The sequence below is a fragment of the Rhinatrema bivittatum genome, chromosome 5 (genome assembly GCF_901001135.1).
Source record: "Rhinatrema bivittatum chromosome 5, aRhiBiv1.1, whole genome shotgun sequence".
NCBI lineage: Eukaryota > Metazoa > Chordata > Amphibia > Gymnophiona > Rhinatrematidae > Rhinatrema > Rhinatrema bivittatum.
This window is the reverse complement of record NC_042619.1, coordinates 66,610,652-66,638,451: the sequence shown is the minus strand read 5'-3', so window position 1 is coordinate 66,638,451 and position 27,800 is coordinate 66,610,652. Positions and strand designations below refer to the sequence as shown.

The 27,800-nt window shown below is 44.5% G+C and overlaps 1 protein-coding gene across 1 annotated transcript in view; it reads right to left on the bottom strand.

Moving 5' to 3' along the window:
• Positions 1-27,800, bottom strand: part of DYNC2H1 (dynein cytoplasmic 2 heavy chain 1) — a 1,848,033-nt gene that overhangs the window by 1,065,173 nt on the left and 755,060 nt on the right. Inside the window, exons 47-49 of the mRNA XM_029602426.1 lie at positions 18,118-18,285; positions 16,873-17,003; positions 2,942-3,190 (exon numbers count right to left, since the gene is read on the bottom strand). Of these exons, the coding sequence (XP_029458286.1) occupies positions 2,942-3,190; positions 16,873-17,003; positions 18,118-18,285 (548 nt within the window). The remainder of the gene's footprint in view (positions 1-2,941; positions 3,191-16,872; positions 17,004-18,117; positions 18,286-27,800) is intronic.

Genomic DNA, 27,800 nt, shown 5'->3' with positions numbered 1-27,800 from the left:
TGATGAACTGTTCCTGGTTTTCCAAAGATATATCAGACTCATATTGGAAACTGTGAGGGGAAGTATCTTCGAATATATTTTTTAATGCATACTCTAATCTTGTATGCTTTTATTGCTTATAGTCAGACTTAAAAGTAAAAATTCTTTACTTATAAATAAGTTTGTTGTGTATTCTATAAAAAATAATGACCAATTTTCCTACCCACTACAGCACTGGCACCAACCCTGGCATTGAGTAGAGCAGCAGCTCAAGAATCAATGGTGTCTGCTTCAGTGGCTTTAATTCTCTGGTACCTTGAACTTGCAGAACCTTCTCCAAAACCTGTTGGATTTTTTTCTCCAGTTCTTCCTTGAAAATCGCCAATGCCAACATCGACCGGAAGGAAGGAGGAGTGGCCGCATCATCTTCGGAACAAAGAGGTAGATTGGTGGCAGATACCAAGACTGATAGATACTGTCATGTTTCCCCGGCATGGGTAGAAGTTCATCTCTCTTTGTTACAGGATCGCTTATGAGTTTTTCAGCTGGAGCCAGACCATCCCCGCTCCAGGCATTGTGAATAAATCAAGACTGATACTAATGCATCTTCAGTTTCCTTCGATGTTTGGCATGGGACTTCCTCAATGCCAGGATCAAAGTGGCACCTTCTTCAAATGGGAAGAGTCAGACAAAGTCTGCCTCCAGGTTCCTTACAGGCCACTGATGTCAAGGGAACTGATGGTCTCTCCAAAGTCAACGGCTCTCCTGCCATCAGTGCAGCTCCAGGGTCCATCAATGTCAATGCCTCCGATATCAATGGATTGGTCTTCTGGTGCCCAAAAGTGAAATAAAAGAGATGCAAAAATCGAACTCTATAGTGGCAGTGGGTCAATGGCCAGTGGGCACCAAGAGCCCCACCAGCACGTGTAACAGCGAAAAGAAACTTAGATAACTGCCGAAAAATCTTACCTAGGGAATCTATAAGGGAACGGACAACCTGATCTGAGAGAAAAAAATGTGAAACACATGAAAAAAGCTCATAAAAAAAGGGAAGAACCGCAACCAATGGGCTCCATTGAAAAAAAGAGAGATTGAAGGGACCCCGCAAGAACGTATGGTAGGATGCCTAGTGAGGCTCACTCAAAGTTCTGGAAACTTTGACATAGTTTTTCCATGCCAAGCTCTATCGGATGATGTCACAAGTGTGAGGACTGCCAATGTGTTGGTCTTCAGATAATACCATATGTTGGGGCAAAAATATCTGGAAACCATTTACCCAACTTTAAAGCAGTCAAAACTAATGAAAATGACAGAGAGTTTCAAGAACTGCGGATTGTTTTTTCTCCCTGGTGTATAACTAATAAAAATACCAAGGCAAAAGTGATCCACCAAAATGCAATAATCAAAACTAATTAGAGATGGAATATACAGAAAATAAGGCAGCATTTTTATATCATACATGTGCTTGATAATGTCTAGTTAGCCACTCTATCACCCTGCCAGTGAATATGAAAACATATCACTCTTTTCGTAGGAAAGGGTTCTCTTATTTTTATCTGTGGTTAGTAAGAACAGTAGAACTATATCTGGGCACATATCCAGTTAAAATTCTATTCCACTAATATGTTAGGTGGCTAGAATTTAGCAGATAAGTTAGGGGCATTCCGGAATGTAACTGGGAGGAAGCTGAGTTAGCCGGCTAAATTAACTAGTTAACTCCAATATTCAAAGTTAGCCGGTTGACTTAGCAGGCTAAGTCTGGTCAGGCCAAAGAGCTGTCCGAAAGCTAGCTAACTTTAAGATAGCCGACAATATTCAATAGTGCAGCTACACTATTAAATATACCTCCAAAGTTATCCAGATAAGTTTAGCCAGTTAACTTTGCTATCCAGATTGTGTCTTACTATGGACCTCATCATTTATCTAGACCAGGTCCGCAGACCTGAAAGAAAATAGGATATAGATATATGTATACTTTTAGTATGTATTTTCTTTCATATCTTTTTTAGTATCTATTTTTTATTGCACATAAAACATCTACAGCTTTGAAGTGCCAAAAAGCAGAATATAAAAATCAAAATAAATAAATAGAATGTCAAAAACAAGCACTTAAGCTATTGCAGCCATTGAGCATACAAAATATGTAGGAGTGAATTTTTAAAGGTGTTTCACATGCAAAAATAGTATATACATGCATACATGCATGTTTTATAACCCTCGAGAGTAAGCACATATTTTTGGTTCTGTGCATATATTTACCAAGGAAAAAGGAGTGGTCTAGGGGAGTTTGGGTTGGCACTCAGAAATATACATGGGCATTGCTATTTTGTAAGAGATAAATGTATATACATTAGCAAACTTGTTCATACACATTCACACCTGCTAATTGATTCACGCAAGTGTAAAGTGTTGTCTGCAATTTTTGGATGGAAGATCTGGGTGAACTGGGGAAGCTCAAGGTGACGTGTTTGAGGTTCTATCTAGTTGAACTGGAGGACTGAGCTGGTAGAAGTACCGGTGAACTGGTGATTCCAAGTACTCAAGCAAATAAGTATTTTTAAAATGGTATACATGGAATGGTATAACTAGAGCTTCTGATTTTAGGTGTTTATAACCTATAAATTTAGGTGTTTATTTTCCAGCTAAATAAAAGTTCTTTGTGGGTACCAAAAACAGGTGTTTATTGCTGTTTTTGCAACACAGGTGCTATTGTTTGGTACCTTTTCTGGTTGAATCAAATACATACATTTGTGCAGCTCAAGCATAAGCAAGGAAAATACACAAAAAGAAAGTAGAGGATCCAGAGTAGGAAAGGAGGGGTGAGAGAGAACTGGAGATTTGGTGGTGTTTATCTAATAAACATCGATTTTATTTTTTTTGCATGGGGTATTTTATTTTTTCTTATCCCTAAGAATTTATTCATGTCTTAAGAAAATGCATTATAATTAAACAACTTTCATACCTGTTTAAGGTCATTTTTAAACTGCTTGATTTCATAGCCTCTGGAAATCTTGGGAGTTATGAGCACAGCTCCATGCATGTGGCATACTAAAAAAGTAAGGGTTCGACGGCCAACACCAGTACGACCTGCTAACAGGAGCGATCCTCCAGGAAAGCTCAGCACCCTGTCTATTCTAGACATGTAATCCAGAACTTCATAGAACAGCAAAATATCCAGCTCCTTATTGTCTCGGCTGTACTGCATAATACCCTAGGAAAGATTCAGAAGGCAAGTAAAAATGTGTATTTTAAAATATAAGACATATTCAAACAGATAAAAATATAGACTTGCAAAGATTTATTTGCATATGTGTAAATATTAACATGGCTAATCAGATGAACTACTTCCTAGTTTACATATGCATGCAATAATCTTCTAAATGATCAAAGGTTTCTATCTGATCTGGCCTAAAATGCAATTTCACAACAATTTAACAATTGAGATCCACTTAAAAACACAATTTTAGAATGTGAGGAATGATTCTATCATGAATTCAAAGACCTAATAAAAAAAGAGAGGGAATGTTTACTTACCTGTAAAACGGATTCTTTGTAGACAGCAGGATGAATCAGCTATAATGTGTGGGTGATGTCATCCGACAGCGCAGATATGAACTCAGCTCTCAGAGCTTAGTAAGAGTCTTACTGAGCATGCATGGGAGTTACCACGTGCACAATCGATTCTCCAGGGAGGCAGAAGCGCATAAAGGGCTAGATTTTAAAAGCCGTGCGTGCGTAAATCCTCCTGGATTTACGCGCTTGTCCAGGATCAGGGGGCGGTCCGGGGCGGGTCTGGGGGGCGTGGCAACGGTTCGGGAGCGGGCCGGGAGGGCGGTCTAGAGTCCCCCAGCACTGTGGCCTGTGCCAGGGGATGCAAGGCGGCGCGCGCAAGTTACGTCTGCTTCAAGCAGGCGTAACTTGCCCAACAAAGGTAGGGGGGGATTTAGGAAGGGCCGGGGGGTGGGTTAGGTAGGGGAAGGGAGGGGAAGGTGGGGGGACGCAGAAGGAAAGTTCCCTCCGAGGCCGCTCCGATTTCGGAGCGGCCTCGGAGGAAATGGAGGCAGGCTGCGCGGCTCAGCACGCGCAGACTGCCAATTTTGCGCAGCCTTGCGCACGCCGAACCCAGAATTTTATAAGATGCACGTGGCTACGCGCATATCTTATAAAATCCGGCGTACTTTTTAAAGATCTACCTCAAAGTATGGCTGATTCATCCTATTGTCTACAGAGAACATGGTTTACACATAAGTAAACTTGCTTTCTCCATCAAGAAGTAAGCATGAATCAGCCATAAAGCATGGAAAGCACCAAGCTAAGGTTTGCACTGCAGAGCAACCACTAACAGACAACTCGGCCCCACCTGGTGAAGACTGGGCTACTAAGTGAAAAGTTTGCACAGAACTGCTGACAAAAGTTAGCATCTCCCAGTATATGCTATCTGGACACTAGAGGGATGCACAGGTGTGGTGAACAGATGACCAAGTTGTGTAAAATATGGGGTAGATTTTAAAAGAAGCGCGATCAGCCTACTTTTGCTTGCGCATCAGACTCAAGCAAAAGTACGCTGGATTTTAGTAGATACGCGCGGAGCCGCGCGTATCCACTAAAATCCTGGATCGGCGCGCGCAAGGCTATCGATTTTGTATAGCCTGCGCGCGCCGAGCCGCGCTGCCTCCCCCCGTTCCCTCCAAGGCCGCTCCGAAATCGGAGCGGCCTCGGAGGGAACTTTCCTTTGCCCTCCCCTCACCTTACCCTCCCTTCCCCTACCTAACCCACCCACCCGGCCCTGTCTACACCCCCCCCCTTACCTTTGTCGGGGGATTTACGCCTCCCAGAGGGAGACGTAAATCCCCGAGCGCCAGCGGGCCTGCTGCGTGCCGGGCCGCGACCTGGGGGCGGGTACGGAGGGCGCGGCCACGCCCCCGGACCGCCCCGGGCCGTAGCCACGCCCCGTACCCGCCCCCAAAACGCTGCCGACACGCCCCCGAAACGCCGTGACGACCTGGCACGCCCCCCGACACGCCCCCGACACGCCCCCCTCCGAAAACCCCGGGACGTACGCGAGTCCCGGGGTCTGCGCGCGCCGGTAGGCCTATGTAAAATAGGCTTACCGGCGCGCAGGGCCCTGCTCGCGTAAATCCGCCCGGTTTTGGGCGGATTTACGCGAGCAGGGCTCTGAAAATCCGCCCCTATGTTTATTTATTTATTTTATTTGTTGGTTTTTATATACTGTTGTTTGGTGCGAGCCTTCACAACGGTTTACAGAAATAACAACTGATTACATAAACATAGCAATACTGATTAAATAAACTGATTACATTATGACAAAAACTTAGGGGGGGGACCGAGATTGGGGAACAGGCCTTCTCAACGCTATATAGAAAAACATCTGTTTACAACAAAACAAGAATACTGAATACATTATAACAACAAATTAGGAGGGATATGGAATGGAGAACATTATAGGTAGTGCAAAGGGATACAGTTATTTATTGGTATATCAAAACTATAAGGGGAGTAATAAGTAGAGGGGAGAGAATTATAATCTAATGTAGAAGTCCATGTTAATTGATGGGGGGATTTGGAAGGATGTGGATCTGTGCTAGTGGAGATTTATTTTATCCTATGCCGTTTCTATAAGTTTGCTCGAAGACGTATGTGAAGCAAATATATGTCTGTCAAATCTCCTGGTATTATTAAGTTTCCCCTCTATTGAATGATTTGATTCTTCATATATTTGGTTTTAAAATGTTGTGGATGTTTCCTTTTATTTTCTCCTATTTATGTCTCCAGGCAAGCTATGATTTGTTCAGTCAACTTATATGTTCATTTTGTTATCCTTTTTATGTAAAATGTCTGCTTGTATTGATCTGAGTATGTTTTATTGTACCCGGCCACAAACTTCAGAGTGTTTGGGATATAAATATTTTATATAAATAAATAAACAAACAAATAAATAAATAAATAGATAGATAGATAGATAAATAAATAAATAAATGTATGTTTAAAATTGCTGCTTTGCATATATCTTCAATGAGCCACTGAAGTTGCCATTGCTCTCACTTGATATTTTTTGACAGAATCTGCAATTAATCCAGTGCATACTAAAGTGCTATACAGTCCACAATCCAATTAGATAGAATTAATTTGGCAAATGCCTTTCCCAATCTATTGGGATCAAAGGACATGAACAGTTGAGAATCCTGACAGTGAGGTTGAGTCCTCTTGACCAGAGATGGGATCCACCTGCCAAACAAGGAGCACAGTGTCTTCCATACCAGAATGGCAAACCTACTGAAGAGGGTTTAAACCAGGATCATCAGGGATGAGTGAACAAATTCTCAGGTAAATAAAACATTAAACACTTGTATATGTGGCCCCTTCTTGACCACTAGATGGTAGCAGAATGTAATTTGTGTGTAAAAACAAGGAGTCTTCCAACCAGGAAGGTTCAATGGAAGAGCAGAAGTTGACTGGAGTATATCATATTCCCTAAAATGAAGAGGGATTTACTAAATGGACAGAGATGTGTTTAAAGTGAGGGCTCTCTCTTAAAATGGGGTACTTTCTGGCAAAGAAGGTTTAAGAGGAGTTCAGTGGGTGTGGGTGTGTACTTTGAGAGACAAGGAGGTTCTTCCCCAAAGGGCAATGGAATTTTGGATGGAATAAATTATGCCTCCCACGAGGTATAGGGGAGTCTCTTGAGTTTTGTAAGTTTTGGAGTCTGAAGGTATTCTAATACAGTGCTGAAGATTTGATCTGGGGTAGGTCTAATCTGTGTAAAGCAAAAGAAAAGAGAAAAAGGGAAGAACTGCTAGAAGAAGCGTTCCTGGATTGCCTCTTCCGTCCCTTGGAAAGGAAGCAAACCCTTTCTTTGGGGATATCTCAGAAATTAGACCAGGAACATATGACTGCCTGGTACAAAAGGGAGGATTCTTCTGGATCAACAGAGTGTGAGTACTGTGAGCATCAATTAGAGAGACTCTGTGTACTTTCTGTGAAGAACAGAGAACAAGGGTACGTTTCTTATGAATTGTACGACCTGACAGTTGGAAGAGTTTTGGGCTATGCACTTTCTGTACCTGATCTGTTTTTTCCTACCATTTTGATTATTTCAGCACGTTTTTCACTATCCTTCTATGCTTCGCTATTGTTCCCCCTGCCAAGTTCCCTCTCCTTGTTAATATGTAATTCCTTATCTGCTGTTAGTATGTGAACCGGTGTGATGTCCCCACTAACGTCGGTATATAAAAGTTTTAAAATAAACAAATAAATAAATAAATAAATAATTTTTTTGCTGTGGACTTTGAAATTGTTTTCTTGCTAAACTGGTTATTTTTCTAATAAACGTTTTTCCTTATTTTGAACACCAACTACTTTGTGAACTGTGTTATTTTTACAAGTAACATCTGTCCAGTTGACCTCACAGTATAGCTTGCCCTAATTCACAAGATCCAAACTGTGTATTCCCTATGCTGGTTCAGCTAACCCAGAGCTCTCAGGGGCTAGAAAGGTGACTCCTGGACAAAGAGAGAGTTTGCACATAGAAATGAGTAAAAAGGGTAACATCTGGGAAGATATGTACACTAATGCCCATAGTATGTGAAATACAGTATCTGATCTAGAGGAGGTCATGGAAGAGGATGACATGGATATAATGGCTAAGCAACAGGAGCAAATGGCACACTAAATACATATAAAGATCAGTCAAAGGAGGTGTAATCACCGCAGATATAATCCAACAAATAGTGATGAATTCAAATAAATTATTTATTCAGATGGCTGCACAAGCATGTCAGTTTCCAAAACGAGTTTAATTCAGACGTTGCCAGTGCTAAAAGGGAAACACAATCTCAACTTTGACACGAGCCGTTTTTCGCTGCACAGCTGTGTCAAGGGGGCAAATGAAACACAAAAAGTAGTATATCACTAGAGGATTAATGAGGTGGACAATGTAAATGGCAAAACAGTTCAAAGTAATATTAGAAAATAGAAAAACTTACAGGCAACAGTGAGCTACAATACTTACAGGTTTAAAAAGCTTGGCAGGCAACAATCAGACAAAGTACAGTACAGGATTTAAACAGCAAAAGGTACCAAAACAGTCATAGATTTGTAAGAGTCAATCGATCACAGGTATGCGAGAGCCAATGAAAAGCAGCGAAGCAAAAACCAATCACAAAGAAGGCATACAAGTACTGAGGAAATAGAACTGTACAGGATGACAACAAATGTGTATTAAAGTTAAAAGGAAACATAATAATGCAATGCTATTCACAGTATACATTATTAAGCATACAAAAAGTACTTGCAAGGATATACATCTTAAAGGATGCAGAAGTGAAAATACAAGAAAGAGTCAAAACAGCAATAAAAATGAGCCAATCAGAGGCTGGAAAAGAAGAACCAACCAGAGAGTACACATACAAGTAATAGGGAATGTGGCATTATAAGCATGACAACCACTCAATCTCCAGATTTAGATCAGCGGGTGCAAATCCTGACAAAGGTGAGTCTGAAACTGGCTGGAGCAATTTTGGCAATGAAGCTTCCAAAGCTGGAACTCTAGGGGGCATTCCGGCATACCGCTGGACAAACGGGGATGGTAAGGTACTGATCTTGGGTCCAGGGAGGTGGGAAAAGGGGGGGCGGGAGGTCCTGGAAGGGTGGAGGACAAGGTTTTGGATAGCAAGGGGTTGGGCTTAGCTACTAGAGGCAGGAACAGGGCAGGCATTGTTTAAATATTCACTACCTCAAAGTCTGGTGGGGTGGTAAGGGAGGGGGGGTCTCATTAGACCCCGCGGATTTGGACACTATGGCAGGGGGTTGGGGGTGTTCTCCACACTGCCCCTTTAAGGAAAGTCCCTTGGGAGCATTGGCAAGCTCACTAGCTACACCTTTGTCAAGTCAAAAAGGTATTTGGCAGGCCTTGAACTAAGTCTGCCCAATCGAAGGCTGGCGCCCTGCAAGTGAGGTTACAGAATGACTTGAACTGAGACAGCCTCAGACATACCCTGCAAGTAAGGCTACAGAGTGACAAACTGAGGCCGCTCCAGACCTGAATACAACCATGCCCCCAAGGATCCAGGCTGGCTCCTGTGAGGCTCAAAAGGAATTACAGGAAAGTCACAGAGTTCAGTCAACTTGATGACCTAGGGCTCTACAGTGAAATTGGAAGACGAAGCTTCATTGCCGCAGACTAGGCCTGGATTCTTAACACAGAATACCAGTGAAGCAACTTGGTATGAACAGACTGTTGAACTGGGCTCTGAGTAATCTGTAAAGGAAAACTATGACTATAAATAAAACCCTGGCATTTGAAAAAGCAAATGTTGCTTAGCTGTAACAGGTGTTCTCACAGGACAGCAGGATGTTAGTTCTCACATATGGATGACATCACAGGATGGAGCCCAATCACGGAACACTTTTGTCAAAGTTTCTAAAACTTTGACTGGCACCTACTGGGCATGCCCAGCAATGCACTGACCCTGCAGCCAGCAGGGGTCCCCCTTCAGTCTTGTTTAAAGCTACAGGAAATGCCGAAAAATAAAATAAGAAAACATTACGAACCCAACACCGTGGGGCGGCGGGCGGGTTTCGTGAGGACTAACATCCTGCTGTCCTGTAAGAACACCTGTTATAGGTAAGCAACATTTGCTTTCTCACAGGACAAGCAAGATGCTGGTCCTCACATATGGGTGCGTACCGAGCTGAGGATGTCCGAGAAATGCACCAAATGCACCCAGATGTGCAAGAGGCACTAGGACTGGGGTGAAATTTGGTAGAGGGCATCCTGAACCCTAACAGGAAGGATGTTGGTACGTCAAGTTACAAAAAGGTTGCGCAAGACAAATTGGCCGAAGATGGAATCTTGTCTTCCGGCTTTGTCTAAGCAATAATGGGCTGTAAAGGTATGGAGAGAACTCCAAGGTAGCAGCCCTGCAAATGTCAGGAAGTGGCACCTAGCGTAGGTGTGCTACTGAAGTCGCCATGGCCCTCACAGTGTGTGCTTTAACACGGTCTAGAAGTAGAATGCATGCTTGCTGCTTGCTAATAGCAAAAGGATATGCAGTCCGCTAACCAGGAGGAGAGAGTCTGCTTACCCACAGGCTGCCCCAATTTGATGGAATGGAAAGAGACAAAAAATTGAGTGCTTTTCCTGTGGGCAGCTGTACAGTCTAAATAGAATGTTAGAGCACGTTTACAGTCAAGGGTATGCAGAGCCTGTTCTCCTGGATTGGAGTGGGGCCTGGGAAAGAAGGTAGGTAGTATAATGGATTGATTAATGTGAAAGTCCGATACTACCTTAGGTAAGAACTTAGGGTGAGTGCGGAGTACTGCCCGGTCCTGCAGAAGTTTAGTGTAAGGCAGATAGGTAACTAGAGCCTGTAACTCACTAACTCTGCGGGCAGATGTTATTGCCAAAAGAAAGATCACTTTCCATGTGAGATAGCGAAGATCACAGGATTGGAGAGGCTCAAATGGTAGTTTCATGAGCCGACCCAAAACCAGATTGAGGTCCCAAGAAGGGGCCGGAGGGCGCAGAGGAGGCTTGAGGTGAAGTAAGCCCTTCAGAAAACGTGTTACAAGGGGTTGTACTGAAATAGGAACACCCCCGGCGGGAAACTGGCTCCGAAAGGTTAAGTGGCTGAAGAATTAACCTTTGAACATCCAGGCCATCAGAGACAAGGCCTGAAGATTGGGTTGGCGTAGGCACCCGTCGTGCTGAGTGATCAGAAGCGGGTCCTTTCCCAAAGGAATATGCCTGTGAATGAAGAGGTCCTGAAGTATTGGAAACCACACTTGGCGAGGGCAGTGAGAAGCTATTAGGATCATGCGTCCCTTGTCCTGACATAACTTCACGAGTCTTCGAGAGAAGTGGAAGTGGAGGGAATACATATAGGAGACCTGATGCCCATGAGAGGGAGAACGCAACTCTTGGCTGAGAGTGTTGGATGCGAGTGAGAGAGCAAAAGGTCTCTACTTTGCAGATCAGAGGTGATGCAAAGAGGTCTATGTGGGGGTAACATCGAATGGGAGAGGTCCTCAGCCCATATCTGCACAGCCTCCTGACACAGTAGGTAGGAGCCCGTCCCTCCCTGTTTGTTAATGTACCACATGGCCACCTGCTTGTCCGTCTGAATGAAGATGACCTGGTTGGAAAGGTGATCCTGAAATACCCTGAGAGCATATCTGATTGCTCGCAGCTCCAGAAAATTGATTTGGTGTTTGGCTTCCTCTGGAGACCAAGTTCCTCGTGTCTGCAAATCGGCGACATAGGCTCCCCAGCCGAGGTTGGAAGCATTGGTGGTGACAATTATTTGAGGGTCTGGAGCCTGGAAGGGTAAGCCTTGGAGGAGATTGATCTGATTTTGCCACCAGGCTAGAGACTGACGAAGTGAATCGGTGATGTGGACAATGGTCGATAGAGATTGGACGGACTGAGTCCATTGTGACCTTAGAGTCCACTACATGACTCTCATGGCCAAGCGGGCCATTGAGGTAACCTGTACTGAGGACGCCATGTGTCCTAGCAGGATGAGGAAGTGGCGTGCAGTCGTGCGATGGTGAGACTGTAGCTGCTGTGCGAGAGAGATGAGAGTGAGAGCTCACTGTCGAGGCAGAAATGCCTTTTGCCTGTAAGGTGTCCAATTCTGCCCCTATGAATGATAAAGTTTGAGATGGGACTAAGTAGGATTTTGCGTAGTTGATGAAAAATCCTAGCGAAATCAGAGTGTGTAAAGTAAGATGTAGGGACGACAGAGCATCTTGCTGAGTGGGAGCCCTGATCAACCAATCGTCTAGATAGGGGTAGACATGAACACCTTGAGTACTGAGGAAGGCTGCTACTACTACGAGGCACTTGGTGAAGACTCGTGGTGCAGATGCCAGGCCGAATGGTAGCACTCGGTACTGATAGTGCTTGGGGCCTACCAGAAATCTCAGGAACCTGCGATGAGATGGAGTTATTGCAATGTGTGTGTAAGTGTCTTGGAGTTCGAGAGAGTAGAGCCAGTCTCCTTTTTGCAGAAGAGGGAGGAGGGAACCCAAGGTCAACATCTTGAACCTTTCTCGGTGGAGGTACTTGTTGAGGGCGCATAAGTCCAGAATTGGACGAACGCCGCCTGATTTTCTGGGGATTAGAAAGTACCGGGAATAGAATCCTAGGCCTTGTTGGGAGTAGGGCGCTGGCTCTATTGCTCTGGACTGGAGGAGGAGGGAGACCTCCTGCTCCAGGAGAAGTGAGTGGTCGGATGTTCTCCACGTCGGTGGAGGTGGGGAGTTCAGATGACGTCGATGCAATAGACGGCGTCGGAGTTTGAGAATGGAAGAGAAGTTCAATTTTCTCCATTCTGGCCTTGCAACCTTTTGGTGTCATTAAGCCACATTTGGTGCAAGTCAGGACATCATGCTCGCACCCGAGACACATTACACAGACTTTATGCGGGTCTGTTATTGACATGGTGCGAGTACAGTCCAGGCACCGACGGAACCCCGACACCATGGTCTTTGAAAAATTTAGTCGCGGTACGGTCGAAGGCCAGTAGGCCGCGAGGGCCAGACTCGATGGGAATCGACCGAAAACGGGTAAAAACTTACCGGAGTACCGCGGAGTCAAAAATTCAAAGGAGGGACCCCTGTGGGGTATGAAAGTTTTTAGTAATTCCGTGAGGAAAATTCCTGTCAGGTATCTCTGTGGAGCTCTTTAACCCGCGTGGCTACTGCTGCGCGAAAAAAAGAAGACTGAAGGGGGACCCCTGCTGGCTGCAGGTTTAGTGCCATGCTGGGCATGCCCAGTAGGTGCCAGTCAAAGTTCTAGAAACTTTGACAAAAGTGTTCCATGATTGGGCTCCATCCTGTGATGTCACCCATATGTGAGGACAACCATCCTGTTTGTCCTGTGAGAATGAAGGAGAACAATGACTGTGTTCGGGAGGGTCCCTAGCCTGACAACCTTCTGAGGTGTAGTTCACTTTCCATCAAATATCACAGCTTACTGACTTCAAGGCAATCCATGTTAACAGATAAATGAGTTGATTTTCTTTCATTTTTAATCTTTATTTTTTCCGTTTAGGGTTAATTCTCAAAGATCTGGGGCTTGTCTATTTAGTTATTTATTTGATTTATATTATGTATGCAGATGACTTACAGCTTTATATTCCATGTGAAACTCATGGTATTTTTCTTGTAAAGTTTTCCAGAATTGCATGCTGCAGATAAAAAAAATGATTAGCTGGCAATGAATTATGCCTCAATATAATGAAAACCAGGTTGTTGTGGGGGGTAAGAGTCCATTTAATAATGAATTGGCTACTGTCAGTTTTGATAATATTTCATTATGTGATTCACACTGAATGCTTATAGCTTGGAAGATGTGGAATATGAGATTTTACATGCAAATCACCTCTTTTACATACCCATGTTGCACCAGCTTTTTTCAGCTGCAGACAATGCACAAAATTTTACATTCTGCACGTTATCTGTGTAGTAACCTGTATACCAGGCAGTAAAGCATCACCTAAGAGGGAGGAGAGCTCCTTGGGTACCAGTTCTTGATACTGAGAGGTAGACTAAGATCTTATAGATGTGCAATTTGGTGGAGTTTCCAATAGGTGAAGTCTGTATCTGTTCTGAGAACCCAGCTATCCAAAGTTACTCCGGGTCAAGTGTTTACAGAAACCTTAGCCTGACCCCAAAGGTAGGTTCCCCGGACAGATACTGGAACATTGGCTATGTTTTCTTACATCCATTCAAAACCCCATCCCAGGTTTTCTCTGAGGAGTTGACTGTGGCTAAGGCATCCTTTGCATCTGTGAAGAAAGCCGAGGCTCCTTTTGACAGAAACCAGAGGGCAGAGGATAATACCTCTTTGGAGAATAAAAGCATCTCCTCGGTGTCCCAAACACCTACCAGATTATGAGAAGGCAGAGCTGTGATAAGGAGAAATTTTTACCTGTTAATTTTATTTCCAAGAGTCTTGCTATACCAGTCCAGTCCAATCAACTACGTTGTATCCCACTATCAACAGAAGGAGGCAGAACACACTGATTGCACATCATGCCACTATGTATAGGTGAAGCACAGGAAGAATCTAGTATCTCTATGACAAAGCAATAAAACAACTACAACAAATACATAGAGATAGCATTCATAACAAATTCTCAATTTAGCAAACAACAAATCCTTGTGATTTTGTCCACCTATCCAGGAGTACTAAAACCAATGGATGGAAACAGAACAGGAAACTATATACCATATTGAACATACGCTGAGTAGCCTTTAAGATAAATATATAAAATACAGAGATGTGAGCCATACACTCCGCACATCCCCAAAAGAGGCCCAGTTTCTCAAGAGTGTCCTAGACTGGTGTAGTAGGATTCCTGGAAAGAAAATTAACAGGTAAAATGTATCCTTACAGTTCGTCTTACTACACCAGCCTATTGGATCTTCTTATTCAACTACTCCTCAAAGACAGCCACTGCCAACAACAACTGGGAGGCAAGAGAGGAGGACACATCTTCCTCAAAATCAAGGAATATCAGTGGCTGACACAAGGACTGCTGGAGGCTGTCAATAGTCCTGGAATTTCTGGGAGAATGAACTCTCCTTGCTATTGGAACACTAAGGGGTGGTTCTCAGCAGATGCCAGATGGTCCCCGCTCCCGGCATCAGGCATCGATGGAGACCGATGCTGTCTCTTTGGATTCCCTTGATGCCAGTGTCAAAGAAGCAGAATCCCCCCACCCAAGCCAATGACACTACCTCCACTGATCCCTTCATGTTGATGCCCCTGATACCAATGTATCAGTTTTTCCAGTGCCCAAAATGTTTTTCCATCAGTTCTAAATGGGATTCCCTCCCCCCTCCCCATTTTGGGTCATGATCACAAATTTCGACATCTATGGGAATTACACAATGCCCCTACACACAGACTATATCTATCATGGGGATCCGTTTTAGACATAGTCTTGCCACACCAGGAGCATCACTGGAACCTGCTAGATATTTTCAACCGAAAAAGAACAGAAGCAAAACCAGAGGTGATGGCAGCAGTGAAGAGATGGTACACTGCTGTGAAATCAAGATGAGAATGTAAATTTACAGTATGCTCAAAACCCTACCTAGGGAACTATCGGGTAAAACAACCCCGCTCATGATGAATGATAGAACTGCCAGCAATTCCCGAAGGCCTGGAAGAAGTAAGGCAAAAAACACAACCTGAAGGCTCCGCAGAAAAAGAAAGATTGAGAGGCCCTTGCGTGGGCATGTCACATGTACATGCTCAGTGAGGCAAAATCAAAGTTCTGGAAACTTTGACATAAGTTTTCCAGGCTGGGCTCTATCGGATGAGGTCACCCACGTGTGAGAACTGCCATCCTGCTTTTCCTCAGAGAAAGATATTAATAATATTCTCAGTTGGAGACAGGTTGATTTTGAGGGTGAAGGTTGAATAGTAGACTTAGGGCCTCATTTACCAATATCGCAGTGGTAATGCATGAGGGGGCGTGTCCCCTGCAAATAAGGCATGTTTCGGGCAGCGGGGAAACATCGCATCACGGATGTTTTCACCATTTGCGGAAATGGATTCGCAAATCGCGAAAACATCGTGCACCGCGATAAAACAACCAATGAATCTTCACAGTACACGAAAGTGTCCAAACAGCCTATTTCCACTCTTAGGTGCCGCAAGCAACATGTTATATGAAACTGAGCAATTGGCTCAGAGAGAGAGAGAGAGTGCGAGAGAGTGCCTTGCTATAGTGCCTATGCCCTAGACAGGTATTTGTATCCCTATGGGAGGGCCACCTAGTAACTCGAGGTGGGGATTAGGTATGAGCGTAGGGGGTTGGGGGCCACTTGCACATTCAACATGAGACGTACGGAAAGAACAGTGGTCTCTAGTGAAGATTTGCTGGCCGTCGGAGTGAGGAAACTCACTCCAAGAAGAGATTTGGGCAACGTTCTCTCCACCTAGCTTGATGGACACTCTACCTGGGCAACAACAAGCTAGGTGGAGAGAATGTTGCCCAAATCTCTTCTTGGAGTGAGTTTCCTCACTCCGACGGCCAACAAATCTTCACTAGAGACCACTGTTCTTTCCGTACGTCTCATGTTGAATGTGAAAGTGGCCCCCAACCCCCTACGCTCATACCTAATCCCCACCTCGAGTTACTAGGTGGCCCTCCCATAGGGATACAAATACCTGTCTAGGGCATAGGCACTATAGCAAGTCTCTTTCTCTCTCTCTCTCTCTCCCCCTCCCCCCAACCTGAGCCATTCAGAATTGTCATGGACTGTGATAACCCTTTACTGGCTCATAGTGCACAACATAACGCAAATGAAAGAGTTGTAGCTATTAGCCGCGCTAACACTGCAGCTGTTTCGCGGCACACGATTCCTGTTTTACATATGCTCCGCCCCCTGAATATTAAATTACGAATTTGCAATCGCGTTAACAGCTGTTAGCGCGATTTGCGAATTTATCTCCCACGATAACACCTTGGAAAATGACCCCCTTAGTTCTTTACTTGGTTGGGTTTTTAATTAAAAATATCAATCGAGAATCATAACACAAAGATAGATGGTTACCAAAAATAAGACATATTGCTAGTTTCAACAAAACTCATGATCCAAATCTCAATCTATGTAAATATATGATAGAACTCCAACAAACCTCAAATGTACCCATTTCTACCAGCATTCAATAAAATAGAAAATGCTGCAAAACCTGTTCAATTATTATAATGCATGTTTAATCTACCACTTGGCAAACAAGCGTGAAAATATCCAAAAAGCTTTTTAGTTAATTTATCCAGTCCTTTAATCTGGCTCTATATTTCTCTGAAAACAACAATGAACACACTTCTTTACAATGTTCTACATATATACCTTTCTGATGACATCTTTTAAGTCACTAGAGTTTAATTTGCCAAGTGGACGTCCATGAGGAGGCAAGGACTGCCCTGGAGCTATTAATGCACCTACTTCATGAAGAGCTCCCCAGGTAACATAGAAGCAATCTGTAAAAAATTATGAAAATTATTTTATGTATGAAAGACTAATCTAATCATTAAAGTGAAAAGGAATTTAGCATTCCATCCCTTTCCCAGCATAAGCACTCTATCAGTTCTGCTTAACTTTATTTAAACAATTTGTATCCCGCATATATATCCAAAATTTAAAGTGGCAAACAAATCAAAACATTCATAAAAATAATGGGGTCCATATCCAAAACTAATTAAGATGGATAACCTAGCAGTTATCCATTTAAATGGTATACGGGCTATATTTAACCCTTATTCGGCAAAATTATAGCCAGATAACTATGCTTCCAGAGTTATTACCTACATAACTGTGAAAGCGTCATTTAAGTAAGAGCCGAACTTATGCTAGAAGCGGCCGGGATCACAGAGAAGAGCACTCCTGGCGCAGAGGGGCCAATTTTGCAGGTAATGGGTGAGTGGGAGGTATCAGCAAGTAATGGTGGAAAGGAGATGACTGAAGGGGGCAGAGGAGGGGCAATTAAAGAAATTTTAATGGGGAGGGAGGTGGGAGGCCTGGGCTGGCGGCAATCACTCGCTGAAACTTTTAAACTTTTCCAATTTTAAAGCTTTAAGCCTGCTTGTGGGGACCTCAAAGGGGGAAGGGGGTACATACATGTGGTAGTTGGGGTGAGCATTGTGCCAGGAAGCCCACTTTTTTTTCTTCTAAGAGGCACTACTTACTCAGATATCTCTGAAGACATCCAAGAAAGTAACGAGTTATCCAGCCACACGAGGCCGAATAACTTTAGGCCTAACCGGCTATATCTATCACTGGCTGATTAGATATCCGGCTAACTGTAGCCGGATAACTTGTCCTCTAAAACGGCTTATGAACACTGGCGCCAAAATCAACAAAGTAACCAAAATATAAAAGACAACAAACCAACATACAATCAATCTGCCATAACTCTCATTGTCAAATATATTTTTTAGGGCGGGTGAAGGCCCATGCAGATACAAAGAAGTAATTGACATGACCTAAGCAAAGGCCTGCTAAAACAAATAGGTCTTAAGTAGTTTCTTAAATGTTTAAGTATATGTGGTCAATCAGTGCTGCTTTGGAAAGTACAGACATCTTAAAATGAATTACCTGCCATATTATCCAAAACATCTGAGCCCCAGTCTCCTTGGAACACTGACATTAAAATATTATCAAATATACTAAGTTCCTTAGTACTGACAAGCTTGTCACGGTACAAGCGACGTGCTTCATATGCCACAATTTCCAGGACACAATCTTGTGTGTATTGTGATGATCCTAGAAAGTACAATATACTATTAATACTCTTATTTATGCTATCAAATTGGAATAGTTCTTAAGCATCTTAATTTATTTATTTATTTATTTAGAAACTTTTATATACCGGTATTAGTGGGGACATCATACCGGTTCACATAATAACTGAAAGCTTGGAAAATACATTTCAACAAGGAGAATGTAACTGGGCGGGGGTAAACCAAAAGGCAGTAGGAAGGATAGAGAAAACAAGAAGGTCATAACCAGAGAAAACAATTTACAAATTTACAATGAATGTCTCCTTATTATAAGGAGAGGGCAGTCACCTGAATGGGGGAGGGGACTACGGAGTGGAAGTGGAAGAGCTATTCTGTGTAGGCATGGTTGAACAGGTAAGACAGTGACAACCAATAATATTTCAGAGTCTTTAGTCTAGATGATAACAATTATTTTTTTTTAAACAGTGACTGCTTTTATATAAGGGATTGTTTACATACAGCTCTGGTAACTCAGTTTGATGCTAAAGTGGCCAACAGAAGTTATACACAATTGTTCTATGGCAGGACAAAGAAAGAAAGAAAATCAATTACATACCATTCATGACAGCATCAGAGGAAAGAAGCATAAAATAAATCAAATATTACAAGTCATTAAACATAAGTACTTTGCATACATAAAATAAAAAGAAAGGAAAATGTAATATGAAAAAATATTATTTAAGTCATGATTCCCAGCATCACATGATATAATGCTGTCAGAACCATAAGATCATACTTTCCCATAATATTCAATGGTTATTTACTTTTGCAATTTAATATTAGGTAGTTAGCACATTTTTACTTTTTTATTCCAGCACAAAAAATCTCTGTAATTTTAAAACATGTATTTTATTCTTTCAGTATTTCTAGTCCTCAATATGTTATTTGAAATTTCAGTAAGACTTTTATTTTCATTCTAAACAAGTAAAAATCCACAAAACTCATAGAAATGGAGAAATTACAATTTTTGAAAATAATAGCAAACGTTTAAATCTACGCTTGCTCAACTTCCCCAGGGTAGTGGGGCAAGTCCCAATAGAAACGTTGAAGCAATTTCTGGTGGAAGTATTGAATTTCTCTGAAAGTGATTTACCAGAAATTAGCTACTGTTATTTTCTTCCAAAGAAAAGTTCCAACTTGAATATAGAAGAGATGCCTTTTCAAGGTAATCTCACAAATTTCCTGGAAAGTACAAATAATCAAATAATAGATAGGGGTTTATTGGTGGTTTCCTTTATGAATTTACTTGATCTGAATAAAGTTATGAAACAATATTTTGGTAAATATCCTATCACTTTTCATGAAAGTTTGGTAAACATTTTCCCAGACCTATCTATTTCTACACAGCTAAGGAGAAAAGAGTTTTTGGTCTATAGACAGGAGGTGTTGTCAATGGGATTTACATTTACCCTGCGATATTCCTGCAAATGTGTTATTAAGAAGCAGCAGGATACTTATATATTCTTTATCCCAGATCATTTAAAAATATTTGTTGAACAAAAAAGAACAGTTGTTATACCCTTACAGTCCAGTGAAGTATAGAATAATATTATGCAGGATTAAAATGCTTAAATTCAAGTTAAAGGTTTCTGTTTGTAACCTCCCTTTATTGCTAGCCTCTGAAATACAAGATACTGATTGATATGATTTCATTTGGTTATATCATAATTAGATTAAATTAATATTACTCTTTTGGATAGTAGAAAGACTAGGGGGCACTCCATGAAGTTAGCATGGGGCACATTTAAAACTAATCGGAGAAAGTTCTTTTTTACTCAACGCACAATTAAACTCTGGAATTTGTTGCCAGAGGATGTGGTTAGTGCAGTTAGTATAGCGGTGTTTAAAAAAGGATTGGATAAGTTCTTGGAGGAGAAGTCCATTACTTGCTATTAATCAAATTTACTTAGAAAATACACTGCTATTACTAGCAACAGTAACATGGAACAGACTTAGTTTTTGGGTACTTGCCAGGTTCTTATGGCCTGGATTGGCCACGTTGGAAACAGGATGCTGGGCTTGATGGACCCTTGGTCTGACCCAGTATGGCATTTTCTTATGTTCTTATGTTCTTAATATTGAAGGATGGATTTTGATCTTGTAATGTTAATAACTATGATGTAATAATGTAATTCTCTTATTTTTTCCTGTCTAATTTTGAAAAATCAATAAAATATAAATTATAAAAAAGAAATGGAGAAATTACTTACCTGATAATTTCATTTTCCTTAGTGTAGACAGATGGACTCAGGACCAATGGGTATAGTGTACTCCTGATAGCAGTTGGAGACGGATCAGATTTCAATCTGATGTCAGCCCCTAGTACATATACCCCTGCAGGAAGTGCAGCTCTTCAGTATTCTCCTCGAAAAGCATTGTGGATATATGTGTGAGTGACTAATTTGATTAACTTGAATAACTTCATAACTTGGTTAAACTTTATAACTTGATTAACTTGATCTGGTTGAATTGGCTATAGCTGGAGCCCGCCAGTGCCCTCAACTGGAAGGCGTCGACACCTGGTAGGATGGGTGTCCAAAGTGAAGGAAAGCATGGCTTACCCTTGTATCATTCGAAATTCCATAAGTAATGGCAGCCAAGGGTGGGATGCTGAGTCCATCTGTATACACTAAGGAAAACAAAATTATCAGGTAATTAATTTCTCCATTTCCTATTATGTAGTAGATGGACTCAGGACCAATGGGATATATAAAAGCTACTCCCGAACCGGGTGGGAGGCTGCCCGTGACCCACTTAGTACTGCCCTTGCAAATGCTGTGTCCTCCCGAGCCTGAACATCCAGGCGGTAGAATCTGGAGAAGGTGTGGATGGAGGACCATTTCGCCGCCCTGCAAATCTCGGCGGGTGACAGCATTCTGGTTTCTGACCAGGACACTGCCTGGGCTCTAGTAGAATGGGCCTTGATCTGTAGAGGCAGTGGCTTGCCTGCTTCTACGTAGGCCGCCTTGATGACTTCCTTGATCCAGCGGGCTATGGTTGCCCGCGAGGCTGCTTCCCCTTGTCTCTTCCCGCTGTGGAGGACGAACAGGTGGTCCGTCTTTCATACAGGTTCCGACATTTCCAGGTATCTGGATAGGAGTCTGCCGATGTTGAGGTGGCGCAGACTATGAGCTTCTTCCGAATTCTTCGACTCATCTGGCGATGGTAGCGAGATGGTTTGGTTAAGATGGAAGTGTGAAACCACTTTGGGAAGGAACGAAGGGACCGTGCGCTGGATGGTTCCCGGGGTGAGCCTGAGGAACGGCTCACGGCAGGACAGTGCTTGTTGTTCCGAAATGCGGCGGGCTGAACACACTGCCAGCAGGAATGCTGTCTTTAAAGTTAACAGGCGGAGGGACAGACCTCGGAGGGGCCTGAAGGAGGCTCCTGCTAGGAAATCCAAGACCAGGTTGAGATTCCAAAGAGGTACCAGCCACTTTAGTGGTGGGTGGATGTGTTTGACTCCTTTCAGGAAGCGTGAAACGTCTGGGTGAGAAGCTATGCTGTCGCCCTCGCTCTTGGAGCCGTAGCATGACAATGCGGCTACCTGTACCTTGATGGAGTTGAGGGACAGACCCTTCTGTACCCCGTTCTGCAGGAATTCCAGGATCACGGGAACTTTAATTGAGCATGGTATGATGTCGTGGTCTTCGCACCAGGCTTCGAATACTCGCCAAATCCTTATGAAAGTTAAAGATGTGGAGAACTTGCGTGCTCGGAGTAGGGTGTCGATTACAGCCCCCGAGTATCCGCTCTTTCTCAGGCGAGCCCTCTCAATGGCCAGGCCATAAGAGAGAATTGAGCTGGATTCTCGTGGAGGATCGGTCCTTGTTGAAGCAGGTCTCTGTGTGGAGGTAGTGGCAGTGGGGTCCCTGCTAGTAGTCTTCTCATGTCTGCGTACCACGGTCTTCTTGGCCAGTTCGGGGCCACTAGAAGTACTAGTCCCCTGTGTTGCTGTATCTTGTGGATGATTGCACCCAATAGGGGCCACGGCGGGAAGGCGTATAATAGGGTCCCCTGTGGCCAGGTCTGTACCAGGGCATCGATCCCCTGGGACTGAGGTTCCCGCCTGCGGCTGAAGTACCTGGGTACTTGGGCGTTGGACCGGTTTGCCAGAAGGTCCATGTCTGGTGTCCCCCACCGGTTCACTATCATTTGGAATGCTGCAGGCGACAGCTTCCATTTTCCTGGGTCTAGACTTTCTCTGCTGAGGTAGTCTGCCGTGATGTTGTCTTTCCCGGCGATGTGGACGGCTGAGATCTCCTGGAGGTTTACTTCCGCCCACGACATTAGAGGGTTGATTTCCAGAGACACCTGTTGGCTTCTGGTTCCCCCCTGACGATTGTTGTAGGCCACTGTCGTGGCGTTGTCTGACATTACTCTGACCGCTTTGTCTCGGAGTCTGTGATCGAATCGCAGGCAGGCTAGTCTGACCGCCCGCACTTCAAGGCGGTTGATGTTCCATCCCGACTCTTCTGTGTTCCACTGCCCTTGGGTGGTTAACTCCTCGCAGTGTGCTCCCCATCCTCGTAGGCTGGCGTCTGTGGTGAGCAGGGTCCAGGTTGGTGAAGATAGCCTTGCCCCCTGGTTCAGGTGGGCAAGGCTGGGTCCGGACCCTGCCCAGGAGTGATAGACAAACGGCGTAGTTCTGAGACAGTGGATTCCATCGCGATAGAAGTGAGCGCTGCAGGGGTCTCATGTGAGCTCGCGCCCATGGCACTACTTCCAGTGTGGATGCCATCAGACTGAGGACTTGTAGGTAATCCCATGCTGTGGGGCGAGGTTCGCTCAGAAGGATTTGTAACCGGTTCCTCAGTTTTGATCTCCTTGTGGAAGTCAGGCTGACCTTGTCTTCTTTGGTGTCGAATCAGACTCCTAGATATTCTAGCGACTGTGTGGGCTGCAAACAACTTTTGTTTGTGTTGACCACCCATCCGAGGCTCTCCAGTAGAGTTTTGACTCTGTTGGTTGCTTGGTGGCATTCCTCTGGGGATTTCACCCTGATCAGCCAATTGTCTATGTAAGGGTGTATGAGGATTCCTTCCTTCCTCAGTGTTGCCGCCACCACTACTATGATCTTGGTGAACGTCCGGGGTGCTGTGGCTAACCCGAAGGGTAGGGCCCGGAACTGGTAGTGACGGTCCAGGATTTTGAAGTGTAAGAAGCGCTGATGTTACTGATGAATTGGGATGTGAAGGTAGGCCTCCGAAAGATCCAGGGATGTGAGGAACTCTCCCGGTTGAATCGCTCTTATTACGGAGTGAAGGGTTTCCATGTGGAAGCAGGGAATCCTCAGGTGGCATTGACCGACTTGAGGTCCATGATGGGCCTGAACGTCCCCTCTTTCTTGGGGGACAATAAAATAAATGGAATAATGCCCAGTATTTATTTCTTGTGGAGGCACTGGGGTTATGGCCTCGAGGGCCAGTAGTCTGGTCAGTGTAGCTTCCACTGCCACCCTCTTGGAGAGGTCGTGGCAGGGGGATTCCATGAACTTGTCCAGAGCGGTTCGTAGGAAATCCAGGTAGTACCCCTCTCGAATGATGGCTAGGACCCACTTGTCCAAAGTTATCTCGACCCATCTGTGGTAGAATAGGGCTAGTCTGCCCCCTATGGCTTCTTCCCTTGGACGGGTCGGCTGAATCTCATTGTGGGGTGCGGCTGGGGCCTGGACCCGAGCTGGTTCCCCTCTTGTTATGCTTGTTCCGAAAGGACTGGTTCCTGCTCGTAGGGCAGGGCGCTTGATAGTTGCTTCTGTATGGGTTGAAGCATTGTGAACCTCTGCCCCGGAGGTCCGGGGGAAGGGTCGCTGGTTTCTCTTATTCCTGTCCTCCAGTAAGCACGGCAATGGGGACTCGCCCCATTTATTGGCCAGTTTCTCTAGTTCGCTGCCGAACAGAAGGGATCCTTTGAAGGGCATCCTTGTGAGACACGTTTTGGAAGATGCGTCGGCTGACCAGCTTCGGAGCCAGAGTTGTCTCCTGGCAGCCACAGCTGATGACACTCCTCTGGCCGCTGTGCGCACCAGATCGGAGGCAGCATCCGCAAGAAATAATACTGCTGGTTCCATGGCCTCTCCAGGAGTGTTGCTCCTGGTCTGAGATAGGCAGGCGCGTGTCACTACGGTGCAGCAGGCCACTATTTGTAGAGACATAGCGGCGACGTCAAAGGACTGTTTAAGGATGGATTCCAGACTCCGATCATGAGCATCTTTGAGCGCTGCTCCTCCCTCCACTGGGATAGCAGTGCGCTTCGAGACCGCGCAGACCATGGCATCCACTTTTGGGCATGTCAGAAGGTCTTTGGCCTCTGGGTCCAGGGGGTACATGGCTACCATAGCTCGTCCCCCTTTGAATGTGGACTCTGGAGCACTCCATTCCAGGTCAATTAGCTGCTGGACGGCTTGTAAGAGAGGGAAATGACGAGAGGTCTGGCGGAGTCCCTCTAGCAGGGGATTCGTCTTAGGCTCTCCCGAAGCACTTGCGCCCGGGATAGCGAGCTCCTTCAGACTGTGGGTGACCAGGTCTGGGAGCTCATCCTTGGTGAAGAAGCGTCTCATGGTTCGGTGAGGCTCTGTCCCCGGGGGGAGTTTCCCCTCTTCTAGGGGCTCTGCTTCTTCTTCAGAGTTGTCAGTGTCCCTATAGGTGGGGCTTCTGGGCGGTGGAAACATTTGTCTAGGCCTAGCGTGGCCTGAGGGATAAAGGTCTTCTGGTGGAGGCTGTGGCTGTTTAGCCACAGGCTCCATCTGCATGTGGACAAAGGTGTGTAGCCCTTTGAAGAATTCCACCCATGAGATAGACGCTGGGTCCAAGCTAAGGGGTGTTGAGTCCCTGGATGTCCCCGTCTGAGGGGGTGTCCCACTGGAATTTGCTAGGTCCGGGGTACTCATTGAGGAGCTAGTACTTGGCCCTGGGTGGGACTGGCCCTGGACTGGAGCTCCCAGGGCCTCCTCGCACTGAGCGCACAGGGCGTTGGCCTCTTCACTTTGTGCGGCTCTGATATGGCATGCTGGGCAGAGGCCTTGAGCCTTGAGCTCCGATTCCGGTGGTGCCATGGCTATAGGCGCATAAATCCTTATGCGCTCCGGCGCGTCTAAGATGTGCGTGCGGGTTGTGCGCGTAGGTGTGGCCCAAGTCGCAGGTATGCGCTCAGCCCGATAGGCGCGCAATGCGCGTATATCTTATGCGCAGCCCTTGTGCGTGTAACTTTATGCGCACATGGCCCTTGTGTGTGTAACTTTATGCGCACATGTATTTTGTGCACTTAGCTGGCCTTGTGCGCCCGGATCGAGACGGCGGACAGAGCGGCGAATAGGGCCAATATGGCGACGGCGAACATGCGGGCAATATGGCAACCACCTCCGAGGGTCTCCACATGGGAAGACCCTTGGAACTAACCAGGGCCTGGCCCTGCTAGGGCGAATCAACCCGGCAGCACTGGTCCCGGCCGGTGACCTGTGCGACTCCTCGAACCTCGGAGACCGGAGTCTATGCTGAAGATTTCTACCTTACCTTGTCTTCGGCGCTTCCCGGTTTCGTTCCGGGCGGTCTCCGGCTGCGGGGGGAAGAGGGCAAATACCTTCACCGCCGCACTCGAGGGTGCACCCACTGCCTTTCAGCCGCGCCTGAGATCGGGGGCTAGGTCCTCGCCGCGATTCGGCCGCCAGACCGAGGCTCACCTCTGAGGGACCACAGAAATCACCTCGGGAATTCTCAACTGGAAGAGGGACCCGAGGGTATCACCGCAGGAGAGCGGGGCTCGTCTTCAGAGGTAGGTTTTCTTCCGAATTTGGGTTTTCTTCATTGAATTTGTTCTAACGCTGTGAGAGCGTGCAGATAGTCCCTAACTGCTATGGAGACGGAAAATACTGAAGAGTTGCACTTCCTGCAGGGATATATGTACTAGGGGCTGACGTCAGATTGAAATCTGATCCATCTCCAACTGCTATCAGGAGTACACTATACCCATTGGTCCTGAGTCCATCTGCTACACGATAGAAAAGGATTATTATCATTGATGAGCAGCATAGTACATACCAATAAATCTACTAGAAGGTAATCAGTCAGAGATGCACTAGTATCCAAGGGAGCCCTCTGTCTCTCTTGCAGGTCTGTGCAGCTGCTGCTCTAAGAGTCAAAGTAGAACTACCTCACCAAGACCTTGAATCTTTCCCCTCTTAGAACTTTATTTATTTATGTATTTTATTTATTTAAAAACATTTATATACCGCTATTTGGATATAACCATCAAAATGGTTTACAATTTTACAAATATCAAACTAATGACAAACAATATCTCCAATAATTGTGGTTCCACTCTTACTTTCTTAAAATTTGTAAACAAATTACAGAATAAAATAAAACATAGACGCATTCATTCAAACATTCATATCATTACTTAATGCTTACTGCTTGCTTGTACTTGCTCCATGTAATCATCCCTATAAGGTCTTATTACTTCTCATCACTTTCTGTGCCAAAAGCTTGCCTATATAACCATGTTTTAAGTTTGTTTGTTTTTTTTTTTTTAAATTGTGCTGTGTTCAATTCTAATCTTAAATCCACTGGCAAATTGTTCCAAATAGTTGGTCCGGCCAAAGACAAGGCTCTTTCCCTTATGGAAGTTAACTTTGCAGATACTAGTGATTGAATGGACAGGAGACCTTTATTGGCAGATCTCAGATTTTTCTGCGGTATGTTTAATCTTATTGCTGCATTTAGCCACTCGACATTTTCATTATGTATTGCTTTATGTAGAATACAAAGCGCTTTATATTGCACTCTCTGCTCAACTGGCAACCAATGAAGATCCATTAATACTGGTGTGATATGATCTTTTCTGCTAATCCCTGATACTTTAGAACACCTACCTAAAATCTCTGCTCAACCTTCCCCCCATATCTGAAATCAGGGCACCTGGCTCAAATCTTTCTCCTTTTTCATTACCTTAGTGCACCTGACTACAAAGTTTCTCCGCCTCCTGGGACCGCAGAGCATCCAGTTTGGATCTTCCTCCCTTCCTGGGGCCTCAAGTAATTTGACTAAATTCTTCCCTATCTACTCAGATTTCTCCCCATGCCTTGGGAGTCAGCAGTCTTTTGGTTTGCTATTATTTTCCTTCACTTTTTGAGTTTGTGTCACACTTTTCGCAAAGTTATTATTTTTCAACAAATCTACCTGTTTCATACTTTAATTTAACATCTCTCTATAACAACAGCATCTGTTGCACTATGTTTTTGTAGAAGAGTAGCTCAGTGGTTAAAAGCAGCAGGCTGTAAAGCAGCAAAACCAGTATTCAACTCCCACTGCAGCTTCTTGTGACTTTGGGTTAATTGCTTTAGCTACAAACTTGTAAGCCCTCTGAGGAAAGAGAAAGCAGAGTTGCTTACCTGTAACAAGTGTACTCCCAGGACAGCAGGATGTAGTCCTCACATATGGGTGACGTCATTAGGTGGAACCCTATTACGGAACACTTTTGTCAAAGTTTCTAGAAACTTTT